Source organism: Schistocerca gregaria, chromosome 10 (genome assembly GCF_023897955.1).
Source record: "Schistocerca gregaria isolate iqSchGreg1 chromosome 10, iqSchGreg1.2, whole genome shotgun sequence".
Taxonomy (NCBI): Eukaryota; Metazoa; Arthropoda; class Insecta; order Orthoptera; family Acrididae; genus Schistocerca; species Schistocerca gregaria.
The window spans coordinates 117,050,190-117,071,906 of NC_064929.1; the positions used below are offsets into that span (position 1 = coordinate 117,050,190).

Below are 21,717 nucleotides of genomic sequence, written 5' to 3' on the forward strand. Positions count from 1 at the left end.
CCACACACTTTAGAAAAAAATGCTTCAAAGTCAGAAGTTATACAATTTATCCTTGTTTGCCAGTCATAGTTCTTCAGGTGTGCCCATACAATATTAATCTTTTTTGATAATTTCATCTGTGTCATGTGCTTTTGCAGGTGATTAAAGGTCTGGGAAATGCATGGACTAAACTGAAATAGTAATTTACTAGTGGGCTTTATAGCACAGATTTTATAAGACACATTTATCTGCTCTGCAACTTTGTATTTCAAAAGGATCCTACTTCACTTGAATGTGTGCCAATTGCTTCGTACATTCATAACCTGACTTGCTCATCACAGTACCCAAGATATACACACATGCACTTAAAGAGACACATGAGCACAATAATTTAAACATTGTTTCCTTTCACATTTGAGCACTAAAGTGTATACTTAATGAGTATACAGCTAGGTTTTTATTTTCTCACTGGCAGAGGTGTTACAGAAATAAACTCAGGAAAGGTTAAGAGCAATGAAAACACTTGTTTAAAATTCCTTCATGTTTATTATAAATGAGGCATTGTCACTCCTGCCAAGGAGTGCAAATCATTCCACTGTTTCAAGCATGCATTTTCACATTCACACTCACTTTTTTGTACAATATATACATTCAGAAAAATGAGAAACCAGTAGTTTCTCTTAAATCTTTCATCTGATTGTCACCTTTAAGTCTCAATAATTTCCACAATTTATACTTGGTAATGTAGGAAAAAAATTTGTAAGTGAAGAGCTCTCAGCTGTGCTACGATCTCCAAAAGACAGTAAGTGATTCAATGATCCTAATATTGTCAGTATCAAAATACATTTCTACTGTGGTGCATTATTTATGCAGAAAACGGGCTCAGAAATTCATCTTAAGTGCCAATGCTTTAGTTTTGTACAAAAGGAAATAACAATTGACCAGAGCATAACAGGGCACAATCATGGTGGAATCCAACCGTGAAGCAACATACAACTTTCACAATATACACTGGGAAAGCCTGCATTCCAAAGCAGTTACCCTTATCAAATATACATGCATCACAATAATATATGAGAGAATTTTTCAATATGAAACCCTGCTCTTGAATTAAATGGAGTCCTACAAACTACATAAATTTCACAAAACACTTTACAATTATAGTTTTCAGGAACAACATTTTGCAGTGGTACAAATTACATTATAACAGCAGATCAATGTATTAAATTTCTCAGTATTCAGTTCTGCAACCAGTTATATAACTGAAAAAACACAAAAAATCTTCTTTTTAATAATTTCTATCTTAGTATAAGAAGTAACCATTTTTGACAGTGATGTGTTGAAATGTAACACAGTTGTATCTCTTAACAGCCGAATATATGAGAGACTAAACAATTTACAAGTGTTACACAGCATCACAAGCAGTATTAAAAAGAAATTATCTTGTCTCCTTACACAGGAGTTGTACCCGCTATACTCTGGAATTACCTTTTTACCAGAACTATGTTAATAACAACCTCAAAAATCCACCTTTGTAGAGCATGCCTTTTGTCAGCTGAACAGGCATTTTAATACTGACACAGCAACTTACTTTGTTCACATCCTTAAAAGTTCTCCTCATAGTACTCACTGAGTACAAGAAATACCAAATATTGGCAATTAGATAATTTTTGCCATCTGTAGCCCAAAGGTATAAAGGAATTAGAAATGTTACAGTTTTACCACAGAGGTGCTATAACCATATGTTAGCATGAACATTGAGCCTGCAAAGCAAAGTACATTGACTCTCAAGCAGATGTTTGTATTTTGTATTTTTAAGGAACAGGTTACAAGCAAATCTGATATAACGAGCACACTTGTAATGAAGCCACACTACAACACAGAGAAATGCCAAACTGATAATACTATTTCTACAGGTAATTGCTTTGCAATATTACTGCTTTGCTTCTGTCGACAGGAAACATTCTGACATTTTGTGCCCTTGCGTTTCCCATGCAGGATCGTGGACATACAAAATTTTTGTTATTCCCCCCTCTTATTTAATTTTTTATAAAGAATGAGTAAAAACCTTCCAAACAAATTGTTACAACACTACTGCTAAAGCCAAATATTGAGAGTTCCAAAGGATTATGCAAAATGGCACAGTTTTTTTTTCAAATCGGTAACACAAAACTTCAAGCAAACAAGTACAATATATTAAAACAGGATTTTTGGACACTGCTTCATGTTGTAGTGTGGCCTATCTCAAAGAGTACTCTCAGTATGGTTTCTGGTTGGCTACAGCAGTGTTTGTAAATACAAACCAGTAAAGAGCCCTCAAATTTAACAATAGATTTGTGGAACAGCAAGAAAATAAATAGTTTAAATCTGCAACCAACCTCCTCCTTTTGCACACACTTGCCCTGAATGTGTAAGTACAATATACAAATATAAAAATGGCACATAAATAATATTTTTTTACATATACATATTTATATATATATTTATAGGTATTTAAATAAATTTCTTTTTACAATAAAGCTGCCATGTGCAGTACAACATTTCCATAAAACCATTAACAAGCTCATTGTCTTTGCAATATTAGAAAGGAGGAGCACTGAACACTTTTGCACGGAATTCACACTGACAATTACATTCGACAGACTCTACTACAAATTGCCAATAAAGGCTTCAGTGCGTATTTATGGCAGTCAGTTCAGTTTATGCACAGCCACCAGACAAGTTTCCATTTAAAGCTAAATTATACAGAAGTAAAGGCAAAACTGGAATACAATGAAATGAAGTCAATGGTTTTAGGACTACAGTGAAACATAACAATAAAAAGAAGAAAAATGGGGTGCACATTTGCTTCAAAATTTTGATTATAATATTTGGCACATAATATCCTTCCTCGTGGCAACAAGCACAGCAGTGATTTTAACGAATTCCACACAGAATTTTTTAAAAAAATATATAAAAAAAAAAAAAATCACTGCTAGTACTATTGGTATTTTTAAAAAAGCTTGAAAGAGATACTGCTTCACACATAAAATATCACCTCTTTAAGCAGTTTTAGGCACTCTTGCCTATTCATTTCTTCAGAACCTGAACACAGTCTAAGTACTGTTGCTAGTAATTTCACGTACTGAAATACTGATGCCAGCAGAATTTCAATATTGACTGTGTTGCTAATAAGCATCACTTCAGGGACAAAGTGGTACTAATAAAAAGCGTACAAATTAACACAGGCACAAAGAGCAATTTAGTTTTATGTCATCTATTTAATTCTTTTTTTTTTTTCAAAAATTTCAAAATTACTTTCTCTCTCCACTGCCATGTAACTCCTACCTTTCTATCACATGAAGGCAAAATGGTGAAGGCATATCTTGTTGGACCAGAAGAACTAGCAACTATTTTCACAGCATTGAAGGAAGTTTAATATTTTAACAACACTGAAGGCACTGTTTTCTCACCAAATAACCATCACAAACAATACAGTTCTGATAATTGATAACAAAAGTGCTTTTTTTCTTTTTTTTATCTTAACATTGCCAACTCTTCTTATTGCACGTATTTATACTTTTTTTTTTTTACAAAAAAGGCAATATCAGTTTCCATTTTCTCTGGAAAGTTACACTGAAAGCTCATCGAATCAGTGAAAGGCCGCTGAATATTTAAATTAATATCTTTGGACAGCTCACATTTACCTACTGGCTGCTACATGTGGCCACCTACCTACCTATCTGAATTGCACTTGCTTCCTCTCTACTGTTACCCGGACTTTGAACTGTATAGTGCCACAAGTGGCAAAGGCGATGAGGAATTCGTATGTTTACTATCTTTAATTTTGTTTTACTGCATGATGAGGAGCAGTCTTTCAGACTAGATATAAAATGCTCTGTGCTGCAGGCTTGATGAATAAATGAAAACTCATGTAAAAAATTTGCAAATGATAACAGCGCTATGACAATAGGCAGCTTTAGAAAGTGGAGTCTATTTCAGTAGTCTTCCAGCAATGTTCAGCTACAGTCTCCAGACAAATTCTTTGGACAAACCACGACAGAATACGACACCACTGAAGTGTTTCTTCCAGTCTCCATTCATTTAGCAACAAAAATGCTCTGTCTTACGGAAGTAGGTAAACTTAAATTACAGCTTGATTCAGAATTCTGAATAGTTCTTGTGCTCAATTTAACTCCTGTTCGAGATTCATACATTCGTGTGTGACATTTGAATATATAGCTCTGTAAGATCTTTACATTCATATGTGACATATGAATATACAGATTAAATTTCTCTCTAAGTCTGCAGCACAGAGAAATCTCCTAAGAAAAAGCTGGCCAAAACTTCGCAACATGATGGACTCATATGGACAGGAAGCAAGTGAACTGAATGATTAAAAATTGTAACTGTGAATCAGCACAAAAACTGAAACCTGATTTGAAGTCAATACAGAATTACACGAAAGTCTTAGAAGATACAGAGGAAACAAACTAAAAGTGGAAAAGTGGGTAAAACAAGCTGAACATTGTTCCACAGATTTTGAAAAGCAAGTTTATGAATATGAAAGCGCTTTGGATAAAATACAGGAGGATTTACGGACAGCAGAAGAAAGAATAAAAAGACCTACTTGAAAAAAATGTGGAGTAAAAGAGATTTCTTAGAAGAAAAATAAAGGCACAAGCCTGCAGAACAGACCACAAAACGTCAATTATTGCAGCTTTACCAGATAGTGCTGAAAACCACAGACAATCTGCTTAATTATTCACATAAGCCGGAAAGAACAATCTTGATACACTGTACATTATGTATAACATGTGGTATTTCCATTTATATTATTTATATTTTTATATATATATATTTATATGTATATGCGTAACTTTAATCCGTTCCATACTTTACAAACGTAATATACAAAATAGCTCTGGTAAACACTGAGCAGAAATTCAGAGGCCTACGATGCCCCTCTGAGGTACCCTCTCAGTCAGCTCTCGCGTAGACGCCACCTTCCCGCACTACTATCACAAGGCACCTTGCAGAAGAAAAAAAAGCAAGCTCTCCCTTCCCTGGCACGAGCACAAACACTGCTGTGCTCCTCCCAGAACACAGCTTCAGATGTGCCGGGCAGAGCCGGCAGTGTGCACTGAATTGTCTGCCCTGCCGCAGACATCCGAGACACTCGACGTCCGCCACGACAAGTCGAGGAAGGCACTACAGTGCTTACAGTAGCAATGTCACCCCTGAAGAATACTCACTATTTATGTAATTCTGCTTCACTTTCACTGTCTTTCTTCTGTCCAGTCTCCGTTAATGTTCAGGAGTGTGTAGGGGAGGGGAAGGTTTAAAACAAAAATTATCGACCACCGAGCCGATCCCTGAGTTTTCGATCACAACCCTCGTTCTGCGATTTCAGCAGTCGAAAAAAAAACAAAGCAGTCGTATCACACTTATCCGTCTACACGAGAGTCAGTGCTTCGGCAACCTCCGGCACGACGCGCAGTCGCCCGAACAGTTTGTGTCGAGAGACGGTCCGACACCCTCGAGGACTCCAGACCCTGTCGATCTTGCGGCGTACGCCGGCAGTATGCGCTGAGCGACTTTCCACTGCACAGGTGAAGCTTCGACACTTTACTGTAGTCGCACGTGCCGTGATGCGCACTCGCTCGGATGTTCGACAGTGGGGAAGTGTGTCGTTCCACTGGCAGCTGTCATCACCTGTGACAGAAGATAACATGTGATTAGTGCTATGAAAAATATTAATTCAAGTAACAGGAATGAAACTTGAATAGGAGCAACAAGGACACTGAGAAGGCAGTAGGGATGTATTCCTTTCCGGAATGTACAGTTTGTTTATGGGTGTGCGTATTAAGCCAAGTGCCAAAACACATCTTCAAGCCAATTGCTTTGTGGTAAACACATTATGTGTTTCACTAGCAGAGATCACCTCATCCATTAAATCAAAGATCCAACATCAGAACTGTATTTCATCAAGTCTTTGTAGCTGTGGAACTAGTGAGTGCTTATGATTAAAGTGCAGCTACTCACAGAAGTGCAGTGTGGGTTGTAACTATTGTATAGCAACGAAATTTTGTGGATATTCTAATGCATTAATACAGAACAGGTTTATGCTGGGGGAGGAGGGGGGGATATCCAATTTTCGCCACCACATGGAAATCTGAAACTATGAATACAAAAAGGACAAATCACATTATTTCCACGTGTAATCGATTAGGAACAAGTCATGTCCATAAAATTTCAAACAAGTGAGAAAAGCATAATGTTAATTTTATTAATGCTGGTTACACATTTTGTTCAATATGAGCACTAGGAATGTTAACAAGATGCTGTAGAGTGCCAGTTTTGCACCTGGCAGCCAAAATCAGAACTACTCCTTTCCCATTATTAATCAATTCCATATTAAGGCAATAGCGTATGTACCAAGTTTTGTAGCCATAGTATGATTAATATCCACACTGGAGCTCCGTGAGTAGCTGCACTTTAATAACAACCCCCCCCCCCCCCCCCCCCCCCCCGTATCTGGTAGCTGCTGTGGAACCAACACCTCCAGAACTCTTGAGACCAAATGGATGGGAAGGAAACTCTGAGTAAGGCAGAGGCCTGCTCTGGTAGTGAAATTATGTGGGGATGTGCGTTTATAGTTGGGATGCACAGTTTTAATGGGTTTCTCAATGTGAATACATTTAAAAAATACCACCTTCAGCCAGTAAAGTCACGGTACAACAATCAGCTCTGACATGTACTGTGCTACCCTCACAAAACTGAGAAAAAATAAACAACTTGAGTGTGTTCATTGGCACAAAAATGCAAACAAACTTCTCTATCTACATGACGGTGCAAGGCCTCACATAGTCTGAGCATTCAAGAGGAACTAACTTCATTGGACTGTTCTTACTCATCCACCCTACAGTCCAGATATCACACATTCTGATTTCTATCTGTTTGGCCCAATGAAGGGTGCCCCCTGCAAGAAGCAGTATGTGGATGATGGGGGAGGTTATTCATGTGGCACAACTGGCTCCAACATTGACTAGCACAGTGGTACTATACAGACATACATGTCCATGCAACACATGGACATTATGTTGAAAAATAGGTTTTTTTTAAATAGTGTTTGTAGCAAATAAAGTGGAGAATATTATGGTGTACTGGAATTCTGAATAAAACCAAAGTGATTTCAGGAAAGAAATGTATTGTCTTGGTTATTGAAAGCCCCTCGTAATTTGTAAATCTTTCTTCCTTTTTAAAAGTTTATAACCTGACATAAAAACTATTTTTATTCCACACAATAGTTCAATTCTTTTATCTTGGCGGCACGCGCATGCCCGCCCAGACGCGGGAGATTGCTGCATTGCCAGTTGTACGCGCCAAAAGAAGCAGCGCCATAGTATAGCATAATTCGCAAGCTTACGTTTAGGGGGGGAGCGCGCAGTTTATGAAGTAAAGCCACCACGGCCGCATTAACCCTTTCGCTGCTACAGAGACGAGCTACCCGCATTCCGCGCTGTGCGCGATTTTGTCATCACTGCACTGCTCGCCTGTACAGACACATGGTGTTCCGACTGCTTTGACACTCTTATCATTCGATTCCACAAAAACTATTTGGCCCAAAAATTTGATTTTTACACCTCTTCTTGACTGATAACTTCCCCCTTAAATGACTTAATTTTGTTTCGATGTTCAACGCAGTTATTATGCAGCATTAAATATAGTAAACCATTGCAAGAAATTTTGAAGAGTTTGCAGCGAAAGGGTTAATGAAGGCACAAAGCACTAGAAATTTCAAAAAATTGCATTCAAACGTATATAATTCGTAAAGTAATAATAAATAATGAAAATATTAAGCACCACACAAAGTTTGAACACACAACCTTCGCGCAGAAGTCAAAGACGTTCACCGTTACACTAACGGAACACACATACCAACCGAATGCCACGAGAACATGTCACGCAAAATACTGACAAACACTGTTGGTATGATTATGAATTACTCACGCTTCGTCGAAGTACAATAGGTAATAAACAATTACCGCTGTTCTTTATTGCGAAAAAGCGGTTCGTGAGATTGATACAAACACCTTTCCTTGCTATCGCGTGAAATAGAGGGCTTATTGCTTGTTTGGTCAATTAATTAATAGAATATGAAGCAACTGGTATAAAGAACACCTTTTCCAAACTTTCTTTTACAGAAAGTCTGCTACCAAGACATTTATTTTGTTAAATTACTTTATTTACGACTGAACGTTTCTAAAACTTAACACACTCGTCCGTGCTCTGCACTGCAGTCGAGATCTGGCAACGTCGTTCTCTTTTCATTGGCTGACTGTGTTTTGTGACGTCAGATGCGCAGAGCAAACCTAAACTCGGCCGCCAACATAAATGACGCACACTTTAATCATGACAAACTATACTTCATAAACACTGCAGGCAGGCACATTTAGACTCGATAAAAAGGTAGGAGGAAGACTAACTTCTACCGAGCAAGTTGTGACTTATCGGCCGATCTTTAAGATGATCGTCAGTGGCACGACTGACTGAATAAAGTCGGTACGGTGAAAGAAGAGCGGCTGCTTCCCGCAACCCGTCACAATTGTGTGTTTCTGGCAATGCCTCAGTGTCTATTGCGTATTTCAGTGCCGTTGGCAGCCTCGGGCACTTGGCTGTCAGGTGTCGGGGCTCTCCTTTGCCGTACAAATCTGCGACTCACCTGCAGGGCGCGAGCAGCACCTCGAGCCAGCAGGGACAGGCCGTCACCTCCTGGCGGGAGTACTTGGGGCCCCAGCCCTTAGCGAAGCTGATGCGCACCGAGTTGGGGTCGACGGGCCCTTCGGCGCACCGGTCCGGCACCGCTCTGCTGCGGTCGAAGATGTCGAGGCAGTAGCCGGGCGGCACCCTGTACACGAGGGGCGCCCGCGAGTCCGGGTCGTCCAGGGTCGGCGAGTTCACGAAGATGGGCGCCTTGCTGCGGTTGTGCGCCCACACCGTGTCTCCCTCCAGGCTCAGGGTCACACCTGAGGAACAACGGCCGAGTGTCACAAACATTTTCCGTGTACTACTGACATATGTGGCACGTGTCGTGCATAATGTCAAGAAAAATTATAACACATTACTCGGGGGGCGCATGTGGATCATTGTTGTAAAATTTTTTACTGAATTGTGCAAATAGCTGCTTCAGTTCTGATTACCTGTACTACTACATAAAAACAAATCATCATATAACACTGTTACCAAAAGTCTCAAAAAATTCTCTACCAATGAATGCCAAATTTTTTCTCAATACGCTAATGAACATTCAGACAGACATAGAGTACACATTTTTGCAAACGACAATGCCACAAGTCTTGTGTTAAAAGCAACTGTGAGAAAGGAAATGCTGTGCAATGCTGTGAATCTCTTTCTCACAATCAGTTTCTGTTGAGAGAGAAGTGTATGTAAATCATTAGACAAATTTTCTCCCCCATATATATTATCTTTCCTTAAATATATTTTCAAACAAAAAATTGTGTACACAACAATTTGCTGTTTTGTTTCATTCCTCACCAGTGGTTTCACAGAAAAGAGGAAAGTTGTAGTTTATAGTTTATTACTAGAATGCAACTACAGAATCTAGATTGTATGAAACTGTAATTTGACCCCAAAACATTTTAGAACCAATAGAAGTACTATAATTGAAGCTACTATCCACACAGATCCAGCAGCTGGACATCTCTCATTCCCTGTATACCAATGATCCCCAATCGATTTACCCATTGACTGCAAGCAACTTCAGCTCCCAATCAAGGTTTCGTTTGCAATAACAATAAACAAGGCTCAAGGTCAGAGAGAGAGTGAGAAGACGGGGGCGGGGGGGGGGGGGTATATAAACAGTGAGATGGAAGAGGAAAAGTGTGATAGAGGGGGAGGAGGTGACTCACAAAGAGGTGGGGAGAGGAGGAGATAGTGGGGAGAGAGAAGGGAGGCAGACATGGGCAAAGAGAAGGTGGGGGGAGGGTAGAAGGATATTGGTACACACATCTAATTCCCATATATACTTGGCAACTGCAAAGCATTGCCGGGTTCCCTAGTCACTGTAATAAGATATAGTTATGTGGAAACTGTGGAGTCAGTACCAGTAGCTAATATCCAGTTTCGCAGTATTCGTAGATAGTGCCCAACTTTAAAAATAACACCTGATGTTATCATCCCATGTCATATACCTACAAAGTGTTACACCCAGGTATTTGTATGAGTTGGTCGATTCCAACTGTGACTCATTGATAGTATAGTCATAGGATACTTGTGACAAATCACAGAGTAACAGCTACGGTAAAAAAACACATTAATGTTGGTGCAGTGTGGAGGGATACAAGTTGTGAATTCATATAATGTGATTTTGAACTGTGAGGAATGGTAATCACCAAAAAGTAGTATTAAATGATATTGGAAAGTCACAGTTCAGCCCATCCTTAATTCGCCTCGGTTACGTGTCCTGTGCTGCGATACACTGATGAGGTCACGTTTCCTGTGGTGCGATTCACTAGCAAGGTCACGTGTCCTGTGCTGCAATTCACTGGCAAGGTCACGTGTCCTGTGCTGCGATTCACTGGCTAGGTCACGTGTCCTGTGCTGCGATTCACTGGCTAGGTCACATGCCCTGTGCTGTGATTCGCTGGCAAGGTCACGTGTCCTGTGCTGCAATTCACTGGCAAGATCACATGTCCTGTGCTGCGATTCACTGGCAAGGTCACGTGTCCTGTGCTGTGATTCGCTGGCAAGGTCATGTGTCCTGTGCTGCGATTCACTGGCAAGGTCACGTGTCCTGTGCTGCGATTCGCTGGCAAGGTCACGTATCTTGTGCTGCGATTTGCTGGCAATGTCACGTGTCCTGTGCTGCGATTCGCTGGCAAGGTCACGTATCTTGTGCTGCAATTCGCTGGCAAGGTCACGTATCTTGTGCTGCAATTCGCTGGCAATGTCACGTGTCCTGTGCTGCGATTCGCTGGCAAGGTCACGTGTCCTGTGCTGCGATTCGCTGGCAAGGTCACGTGTCCTGTGCTGTGATTCGCTGACAAGGTCATGTGTCCTGTGCTGCGATTTGCTGCAACGTCACGTATCTTGTGCTGCGATTCGCTGGCAATGTCATGGGTCCTGTGCTGTGATTCGCTGGCAAGGTCACGTGTCCTGTGCTGCGAATCGCTGGCAAGGTCAGGTGTCCTGTGCTGCGATTCACTGACAAGGTCAGGTGTCCTGTGCTGCGATTCACTGACAAGGTCAGGTGTCCTGTGCAATGATTGGCTGACAAGCAAACCGAACAGCCGCCATGTTTGTTGCAGTGTTTGCGACACTAGTGTGCCATATTTGGTGGTTTTCATTGTTATACTTGCCTATGACGTAAAGAGGTAGTGCCAGTGACACACCCCACCACAATTGGTACAGTTTTTTGCGCTGCAGGCCTGAGGCGTGTACTCACCGAGCCCTATCTTGGGGCGGGTGCGCCGGACGGCGTCGTGGGCGGCCGAGGGCGCGAGCGCCTCTATGCAGAGCCCGTCGCCCGCGTGCGGCGCCGAGAAGACGCTGACGGTGGCTGCCTCCACAGGGAACAGCCGCCCCACGCGTGTTGCCAGCTCCCAGTACGCGAGCTTGCACCACACGCGTCCCCCGCCGAACCCGTCACCTGCACACCACACACACATCTCGTTGTCAAAAGAGCTACTCGACTGAGTCCCTCTGTCACTTGCGTCCATCATTTTGTGCCTCCACACCATACTTCGAGTGAATGTACTCCGCCTCAACGAGTTGCGTTCTAAATCGACGTGTTCAGGTGATGTTGAAAATTCAGTAACAGGTTTCGCATCTCTTCCAAAGTGGCAGAAATTTGTCATGTCACACAATCAGGTGTACTGCCGGTGCTCCCCATCTTCCCTGAGAAAACACCTGATGAGGACGCCTGGTTACGTCGTCGTCAAAATACTGTGTTGGGAAGACGCAGATCATCTGCAGTACATCTGTTTCTACAAGATGACAATGAATCGACGGGAAAGTAAGAAAATAAATGACAAGCCGAGAAGAAATTGGACATTTCTAAGAAATGTTCAGGAAAACGTCTGCCACTTTGTGAGAATCTATATCGCTAGAGTGTTAACCAAGTTCATGGCACCCAGCCACAACTCCACATTGCCTATCTAGTGGCTTGCAGTGGACAACAAAAATCTGATTTTCACATAATTATTTAGCGAAATTAAAAATTTATAAAATACTGATGTAATCTACTCATTGAGGACTATTATCTTATGTTAAATATTTAACACTGTAAGACAAGCACGAGTCTTAAGACAGTGTAACTCGCGGCACACATATTACCCAGACTATATTCATCCACTATTTGAGAATGGGAGCACACAATGACTTCCAGCAAACTTCAGATTAATTTCCAAGCTTTTTAAAACTTTTTCCCGTATACATACCTAACACACTAACTCACTTGTAAAATAATCATATGTCGGAAGGTGTTTTACACATGGGAGTTTGAGTCTGCAAACAATCGGGGTGGATAATTTACCAGTTAGTTACGTATATTGTTGGCGAATTTTCGATGTCACCTGAAGACGTCCATACAGCTCGAAGTGGGTTGTTATGTAATAAACACACCTGAACACGTTGCGACTCGTTTATTAGTAACATTTATTCACATCCTTTATGCATCAATATAGCAAACGCCAAACATCAGTAGTTTTATTTGCTTCAAGAGTCTCACAACCTTTCGTAGAATACGTAAGAGGAACGATTGTATCACAACATTAAAACATCTGTTAACACAAAAATGTTTAAATACATTCAAAGAATTGAAAGATATTGTTTGCGGTATGAACAAATAGCTTATCAGCTGTACATTTATAAATGTATAAAATAGGTATAACACGAAATAAATATTGTATGTAACAGAATGAAATTTTCACTCTGCAGCGGAGTGTGCGCCCGCCGATATAAAACTTTTTGGCAGATTAAAACCGTGTGCTGGAAGGGGAATGGAACTCGGGACCTTTGCCTTTCGTGAACTATCCAAACACGATTCACGGTTTGTGCACTTGCCCGCGAAGGTTCCGAGTTCGAGCCTCGGTCTGGCACAGTTTTAGTCTGCGAGAAAGTTTCATTGTACGTAGCAATTTGAAAGTTTAATTTTAACGCTCTTTTTGCTGTCGTTTGCTAAAGCCATCCTGATGTCTCCATGCAAAGATAATCGACAATATAGTTGGTGTAAAATTTATTGAATTATACGTGGGTCGTAACAGCAGTGCTTCTACGCAAATCAAGCCAACGCTTATTCTTAAGTGTTTCGAATTCACGACGCAGTACGTGTTCTGTTATGAGGGCGTGAATGGGACGGAGGAGTTGGATAATGGAAAACTGAATTTATATGTATGTGTATTTGAACAAGGTATTCGGAAACCAAGGACAGAACCGCAAGTTGCTTTCGGTTCCTTCCGCACGTGACTCAGTAGCACGAAGAGCGCCATCTTGGAGGCACGCCAAACGGGTCGAGCTGGGGCAGATAAACGTCCTGCACACAACAGCGACGTCTGTGACTACCGAATTTCCTTCGCTGGTCTCCCCTGTCAAAGTAACTTAAGACTTGCATTACCACGATTATAGTAGCATAAAATTAAAATTTAAAACAGTCTTGATCGCATTCTTTTTTATTGGACTGAGTGACCGGTTTCGACTCTTTCATAGAGTCATCTTCAGACTCTGCTGACGATTAATCTTGTATTCCTTGTATGGTATTGTATTTATTTTCCGGCTCGTCTTTTTCTGTCAGGATGACAATATTTCAGGCAAGTCCTTTTCTCTCAGAATGACAATATTGTCATCCTGAGAGAAAAAGACTAGCCGAAAAATAATTATAATACTATACAAGGAATACAAGATTAATCGTCAACAGAGTCTGAAGATGACTCTATGAAAGAGTCGAAACCGGTCACTCACGCCAATTTAAAAAAAATGCGATCAAGACTGTTTTAAATTTTAATTTTAACAAATTTTAAGAACGCTGACTGTGTTCAAAAATTTTAGTAGCAGAATGCTCAATATTTAATGGGTACATCACATAACTAATGAGGAAGTTTCGAATAGGATTGAGGAGAAGAGAAGTTTGTGGCACAACTTCACTAGAGGAAGGGATCGGTAGCTAGGACATGTTCTGAGGCATCAAGGGATCACCAGTTTAGTAAAAAAATGGCTCTGAGCACTATGGGACTCAACTGCTGTGGTCATTAGTCCCCTAGAACTTAGAACTACTTAAACCTAACTAACCTAAGGACATCACACACATCCATGCCCGAGGCAGGATTCGAACCTGCGACCGTAGCAGTCGCACGGTTCCGGATTGCGCGCCTAGAACCGCGAGACCACCGCGGCCGGCACAAGTTTAGTATTGGAGGGCAGCATGGAGGGTAAAAACTGTAGAGGGAGACCAAGAGATGAATACACTAAGCAGATTCAGAAGGATGTAGGCTGCAGTAGGTACTGGGGGATGAAGAGGCTTGCACAGGATGGAGTAGCATGGAGAGCTGCATCAAACCAGTCTCTGGACTGAAGACCAAAACAACAACAAGTGACAATATATTCCACCTTTTAAAGGAGAACGTAGAGCATTTGTTAACATCGAGTATAGATTTAAGTGTCAGAAGTCGTTTCTGAAAGTATGTGTATGGAGTGTAGCCATGTATGGAAGTGAAAAGTGGACGATAAATCGTATGGGCAAGAAGAGAATAGAAGCTTTCGAAATGTGGTGCTACAGAAGAATGCTGAAAATTAGATGGGTAGATCACATAACTAATGAGGAAGTATTGAATAGGATTGGGAAGAAGAGAAGTTTGTGGCACAACTTGACTAGAAGAAGGGATCGGTTGGTAGGACATGTTTTGAGGCATCAAGGGATCACAAATTTAGTACTGGAGGGCAGCGTGGAGGGTAAAAATCGTAGAGGGAGACCAAGAGATGAATACACTAAGCAGATTCAGAAGGATGTAGGCTGCAGTAGGTACTGGGAGATGAAGAAGCTTGCACTGTATGGAGTAGCATGGAGAGCTGCATCAAACCAGTCTCAGGACTGAAGACCACAACAGCAACAACAATCCTCGGTTCTCGCACATGTTGAAATAAGATGCGGACCAGTTGGAGGAATGGGGAAAGAAAGTGAGACGGTATTTAGGGGGAAAGGGGGGGGGGAATGCCACAACCTTACTTTCACTTGTCTCACATCCTGCCCTAACGCACAAATCCATCAGTCAGGACACAGGCAGAGCATGTAAAGGGAAATTTGTAACCTAGTGCATCAAGAACTTAATGTCTTGTGGTGTCAACCACTCATGTTGTCATTATCAGCAGTCAGTAAGCATCTAGCAGAGAATCATTTCCTGTGGGTACAAGGATGCGATCTCCCCGGGCGTCAATGCATGGTCGCGAACCGACTTCGAACCGGAGCATGCACATGTTGTTAGAGAGACCGCTCAAGTAGGGATGGGCTAGTTCTGCATATTTGTGGCTGCGGTGCCTCTTACAGTTAATCCACCATACCATTACTGGCTCTCCTCTTCGAGGAACCATAATGGGCGTTCACCACGATCGAAGAACTAGATCTGGAGATGCAAGAATGTTGGAGCTTGTTATTGCCAGCCGACCGTTTCGGCCGAGCGGTTCTAGGCGCTTCAGTCCGGAACTGCGCTGCTGCTACGGTCGAAGGTTCGAATCCTGCGTCGGGCATAGATATGTGTGATGTCCTTAGGTTAGTTAGGTTTAAGTAGTCCTAAGTCTGGGGGACTGATGACCTCAGATGTTAAGTCCCATAGTGCCCAGAGCCATTTGAACCTTTTTATGTTATTGCTACATTGTCCACAAACGTTGTGTATTTGAATTTTTTCACCACACGACAAGTAAATAGAATACGAGCACTTGTTTACTTAATTCATGTGCAGGCTGTGCTCTAAACTATTGTGAGTCGCCTTGCAGAAGATAGTGTCAGGGCTTTAGGCCACGGCTGATCTATTTGTATTCTGAGAACGGCCGCTTGTTGATGGACGTAAATAGCTCCAGATTACCAGTCCCTTGAGGGGAGTTCTTTCCCGCATTCCAGGAATCCTTCCACTTTAAAGGCGGCGCTGGTACTGCGAATATGGCCTTTTAAGTTCTTACAACGAACCACTACATAACGCAAGTAAACTTTTATGTTACTAATATTTTAAAGTTTTAAAATAAATTTTTAAAAATCAGTATACTAGCAACATCGAAATTGTTACAGATACGAAAAACAGTAAGCACCAATGGAGAAAAACGAAGGAGTAAGACAAGGATAATCTGTATTTCCCCGACATTTTTCAGTAAATACGTAGATGAAGTAATCAGGAAATAGAAAATTGTGCTTAAAAGAAGGAGTATTTTTTAGGTCGTTACAATCCTACATACGGATGGCCTAATACTAATTGTATACAAAGAAGGTGACCTTAAGATAGTCGCCTAATAAGTTGAAGGAGACAGTCAATCTGTAGGAGAAACAAAAGTGAATTCATTTCAGGGCATACAACCAGTAAGATATAAAATAATAAAAAAAATAATTGAGTAGTAAAATGTTGCTGATAGTTAAACATTTTAAATAACTAGAATGCGGCGTCACAGAAATATGACGTGGACCAAAAATTAAATTTATTTCCGTAGATGAAATGACTGTGAAAAGTATGCACAACACAGCTAGGAAAGAAACATGGCTGAAATGTCACAATACCATAGCGGTAACAACTCTTACTTATGCAACGTTGCATGAGTGACAACACGAACAAAGTAGTGTACAGGTTCAAGAAATGTCTTTCTAAGGATATTGTAAAGATGTGCAAGAGAAGATCGTAGGACGAGTTGTGGTGAAAAAAAAAAGAAAAAAAAGTGTAGGCTTCTAAGTCAATTGAATCAAAAGATACGGTCATTCATTTCGATACTTCCAAATTCACTCATTAAAAACTAATGGGTACTTCCCCTTGACGCAGAATCATGAAATTTGGCAACAAGAAAGGTTTCAGTAAAAATGAAGGAAAAAATATGAGAACTGTTAATTTGCAGTTATATCATATGAAAAAAAATTTCTTATGTCGTTTGTCAGCCAACTTCAAACTTTAGATTAAAACATTCTCGAAAGTCTTGCAAACACTGGGACCGATACCTTGCGAGCATTAATTTCGATAACAGGCAAATCCGTCGCGATTCTCCATTTCTGGAATGGAAGGATAGTCTATATACATAATTAAGTTTGCACGAAACCCTCAGGGTCGACTCGTATACAGATACTTTGTCTTATATCATTTTGCAACTGGTCTTGATCATGACAGCATTTTCTGGAAACTAAATCTAAGAGGGCTGCTCAACGCCGGATATCAGCTGTTTCCATCGATTACTACATACACTACAGGCCATAAAAATTGCTGCACCAAGAAGAAATGCAGACGATAAACAGGTTTTCATTGGACAAATATATTATACAATTGACAGGTAATAACATTTTCGCGGCGTTTGGGCGCATAGATCCTGAGAAATCAGGACGCAGAACAACCACCTCTGGCCGTAATAACGGCCTTGATACACCTGGGCAATGAGTCAAACAGAGCTTGGATGGCGTGTACAGGTACAGCTGCCCATGCAGCTTCAACACGATACCACAGGTCATCAAGAGTAGTGACTGGCGTATTGTGACGAGCCAGTTGCTCGGCCACCATTGACCAGACGTTTTGAATTGGTGAGAGATCTGGAGAATGTGCCGTCAATGCGAACAAGAAGTGACCGAGACATGAATCAGTGGCACCCCATACCATCATGCAGGGTGATACGCCAGTATGGCGATGGCGAATACAAGCTTCCAAAGTGCGTTCAGCGCGATAACGCCAAACGCGGATGCGACCATCATGATGTTGTAAACAGAACCTGGATTCATCCGCAAAAATGTCGTTTTGCCATTCGTGCACCCAGATTCGTCGCCGAGTACACCATCGCAGGCGCTTCGTCTGTGATGCAGCGTCAAGGGCAACCGCAGCCACGGTCTCCGAGCTGACAGTCTATGCTGTTGCAAACGTCGTCGAACTGATCGTGCAGATGGTGGTTGTCTTGCAAACGTCCCCATCTGTTGACTCAGGGATCGAGACATGGCTGCACGATCCGTTACAGCCATGCCTGTCATCTCGATTGCTAGCGATACGAGGCCGTTGGGATCTAGCACGGCGTTCCGTATTACCCTCCTGAACCCACGGATTCCATATTCTGCCAATAGTCATTGGATCTCGACCAACGCGAGCTGCAATGTCGCGATATGATAAACCGCAATCGCGATAGGCTACCATCCGACCTTTATCGAAGTCGGAAACGTGATGGTACTCATTTCGCCTCCTTACACGTGGCATCACAACAACGTTTCACCAGGCATCGCCGGTCAACTGCTGTTTGCGTATGAGTAATCGGTTGGAAACTTTGCTCATGTCAGCAAGTTGTAGGTGTCACCAACCTTGTGTGAATGCTCTGAAAAGCTAATCATTTGCTTATCACAGCATCTTCTTCCTGTCGGTTAAATTTCGCGTGTGTAGCACGTCATCTTCGTGGTGTAGCAATTATGGCCAGTAGTGTACATGATCTTTACTTCTGACGACGCCTTCTGAAGATGTACAAATACGTAGTGATCTCGAAACCCACTGTCGATAGCAACCACCACTTTTTGCTAGTAAGGATCCTGGTGTGTTTCACAGGAGCGGTATTTCCCGGTTACGTTCGAGTAGGCGGTTTTGCTGGCGTTACTCGGTAGTGTTTCGGAGGCGCGGCTGCACGTGGTATGCCGGCGGCGGCGGCGGCCTTGCCAAAAGCAGGCGCTGTCCCGACCCTCTGGCGCCACGGCGTCGCGAAATATACCGGCGCCGCGCGCGACCGCTATTTCTGGACGCCGCGTAAACATATTTGACTCTCGCCCTACGGGAGGCGGGCTTGGCGTGGGCAGTTTGTTGTCGTCGCCGCACAGGCCCATCTTTGCGGTCTGGTTCGGTGTTAGCGTGACTATTAGTCGATCACAATATCATCGCACCTGGCACTGAGGACGCTTTGGTCGACTTGTGAGCCAGCACGTAATCTGGGTCGATATTTGTAAACCTGACCTGAAAGGATTGGCAGTGTGAAGCATTTTCCTTCGTCAACACTGTACTTGTTTGAATGAATTTTATCCATAGTGGATGCTGTCGACCTCCGTGACTAGAAAAATATCCGCTACCAGTCACAATAAAAGGTTGTTTATTCGTCAGACGACCGGTTTCGGGCTTGCGCCCATATTCAGGTGTTTATGCACTAAGTACATGTTTGTACTGTTGGAGATCCCTGTACAAATACAAACAATTATTTGCTGGTGACTACACAGCTACAAGTGGGACAATTGTAAGTGGTAAGGCAGCATTTGACGAAGATATATCTGTACTTACAAAAAGATGAAGCACCATTATAACAGTTACGCTGTGGTGATAGTTTTGCTACTTAGTCACACACTTATGGTCATTTTCACGTCCATATATCCGTATTACCAAGTATAGCTCCATATTACACTATTATGATGTGCATTCGTGAAATACACTATGTTTACATACAAACATATGGGCTGTGGTCAAAGAACTTAGATGTAGCAGATATAAATATGTTTTGAATATTCTGTTTTAGCAACAGACTTCTGTTCATAGTCTATATTTATCAATGGAGTTATGCCATTTACTGTACAGAAATGTATATACTGTGTTTCAACCAAATTTAGTGAGAGTCCATTTGCAGAGAACGACTTACTAATTTTCTTCAGCTGATTCTTGTTTCTTGGGTGTGATTGCTATACTTGTATCATCAGAAAAAGACCTGCTTTTGCATCTTCATGAATATAGTGTGGCAAGTCATTAATATATATTAAGAACAATAGGGGACCCAAGACTGAACCCTGTGGGCCACCAGTCTTGATACGTCCCCAGATAGAGGACTGTGCTTATTTTTGCAGACTATCAAGAGCTCAGATGGAAACCCAGTTCTAAGCAATGAAGGGAACGCAGAAAGGTGGAAGGAGTATATAGAGGGTCTACACAAGGGCGATGTACTTGACGACAATATTATGGAAATTGAAGAGGATGTAGATGAAGATACAATGGGAGATACGATACTGCGTGAAGAGTTTGACAGAGCACTGAAAGACCTGAGTCGAAACAAGGCCCCGGGATTAGACAATATTCCATAAGCACTACTGACGGCCTTGGGAGAGCCAGTCCTGACAAAACTCTACCAACTGATGAGCAAGATGTATGAGACAGGCGAAATACCCTCAGACTTCAAGAAGAATATAATTATTCCAATCCCAAAGAAAGCATGTGTTGACAGATAGGAAAATTTTCGAACTATCAGTTTAATAAGCCACAGCTGCAAAATACTAACACGAATTCTTTACAGACGAATGTAAAACCTGGTAGAAGCCGACCTCAGGGAAGATCAGTTTGGATTCCGTAGAAATATTGTAACACGTGAGGCAATACTGACCTTACGACTTATTTTAGAAGATAGATTAAGGAAAGGCAAACCTAAGTTTCTAGCATTTGTAGACTTGGAGAAATAAGAATCGAGGGACATGAAAGGGAAGCAGTGGTTGGGAAAGGAGTGAGACAGGGTTATAGTCTCTCTTCGATGTTATTCAATCTGTATATTGAGCAAGCAGTAAAGGAAACAAAAGAAAAATTCGGAATGGGTATTAAAATCCATGGAGAATAAATAAAAATTTTGAGGTTCGCCGATGACATTGTAATTCTGCCAGAGACACCAAAGGACCTGGAAGAGCAGCTGAGCGGAATGGACAGTGTCTTGAAAGGAGTTTGTAAGATTAACATCAACAAAAGCAAAACGAGGATAATGGAATGTAGTGGAATTCAATTGGGTGATGCTGTGGGAATTAGATTAGGAAATGAGACGCTTAAAGTGATAAATGAGTTTTGCTATTTTGGGAGCAAAATAACTGATGATGGTCGAAGTAGAGAGGATATAATATGTAGACTGGCAATGGCAAGGAAAGTGTTTCTGAAAAGAAGAAATTTGTTAACATCGAGTATAGATTTAGGTGTCAGGAAGTCTTTTCTGAAAGTATTTGTGTGGAGTGCAGCCAAGTATTGAAGTAAAATGTGGACGATAAATAGTTTAGGATGCTGAAGATGGATAGATCACATAAGTAATGAGGAGGTACTGAATAGAATTAGGGAGAAGGGAAATTTGTGGCACAACTTGACAAGAAGAAGGGACCGGTTTGTTGGACATGTTCTGAAGCATCAAGGGATCACCAATTTAGTATTGGAGGGCAGCGTGGAAGGTAAAAATCGTAGAGGGAGACCAAGAGATGAATACACTAAACAGATTCAGAAGGATGTAGGTTGCAGTAGGTACTGGGAGATGAAGAAGCTTGCACAGGATAGAGTAGCATGGAGAGCTGCATCAAACCAGTCTCAGGACTGAAGACCACAACAACAACAACATCGGTATTGTTAATTTCAACCTTCTTTTCTCTTCCAGTTAAATATGAATTGAACCATTTGTGCACTGACCCGGTCGTATCACAATACTTAAGCTTATCGAGAAGAATTTCATGATTCACAGAATCAAAAGCCTTTGAGAGCTCACAAAATATCCGAAAGGGTGATGTTCGGTTATTCAATGCTTTACATGAACCTATCCTACCTGAAG

General features: G+C 41.6%; 1 protein-coding gene across 1 annotated transcript in view; it reads right to left on the reverse strand.

Annotated features, from left to right (window-relative positions):
• Positions 1-502: 502 nt before the first annotated feature.
• The window catches only part of LOC126293378 (mothers against decapentaplegic homolog 6), a 219,155-nt gene continuing 197,940 nt past the window's right edge, over positions 503-21,717 (reverse strand). The window contains exons 5-7 of the mRNA XM_049986584.1: positions 11,426-11,629; positions 8,684-8,987; positions 503-5,673 (exon numbers count right to left, since the gene is read on the reverse strand). Coding sequence (XP_049842541.1) covers positions 5,670-5,673; positions 8,684-8,987; positions 11,426-11,629 — 512 coding nt within the window. The 3' untranslated portion in view covers positions 503-5,669. The remainder of the gene's footprint in view (positions 5,674-8,683; positions 8,988-11,425; positions 11,630-21,717) is intronic.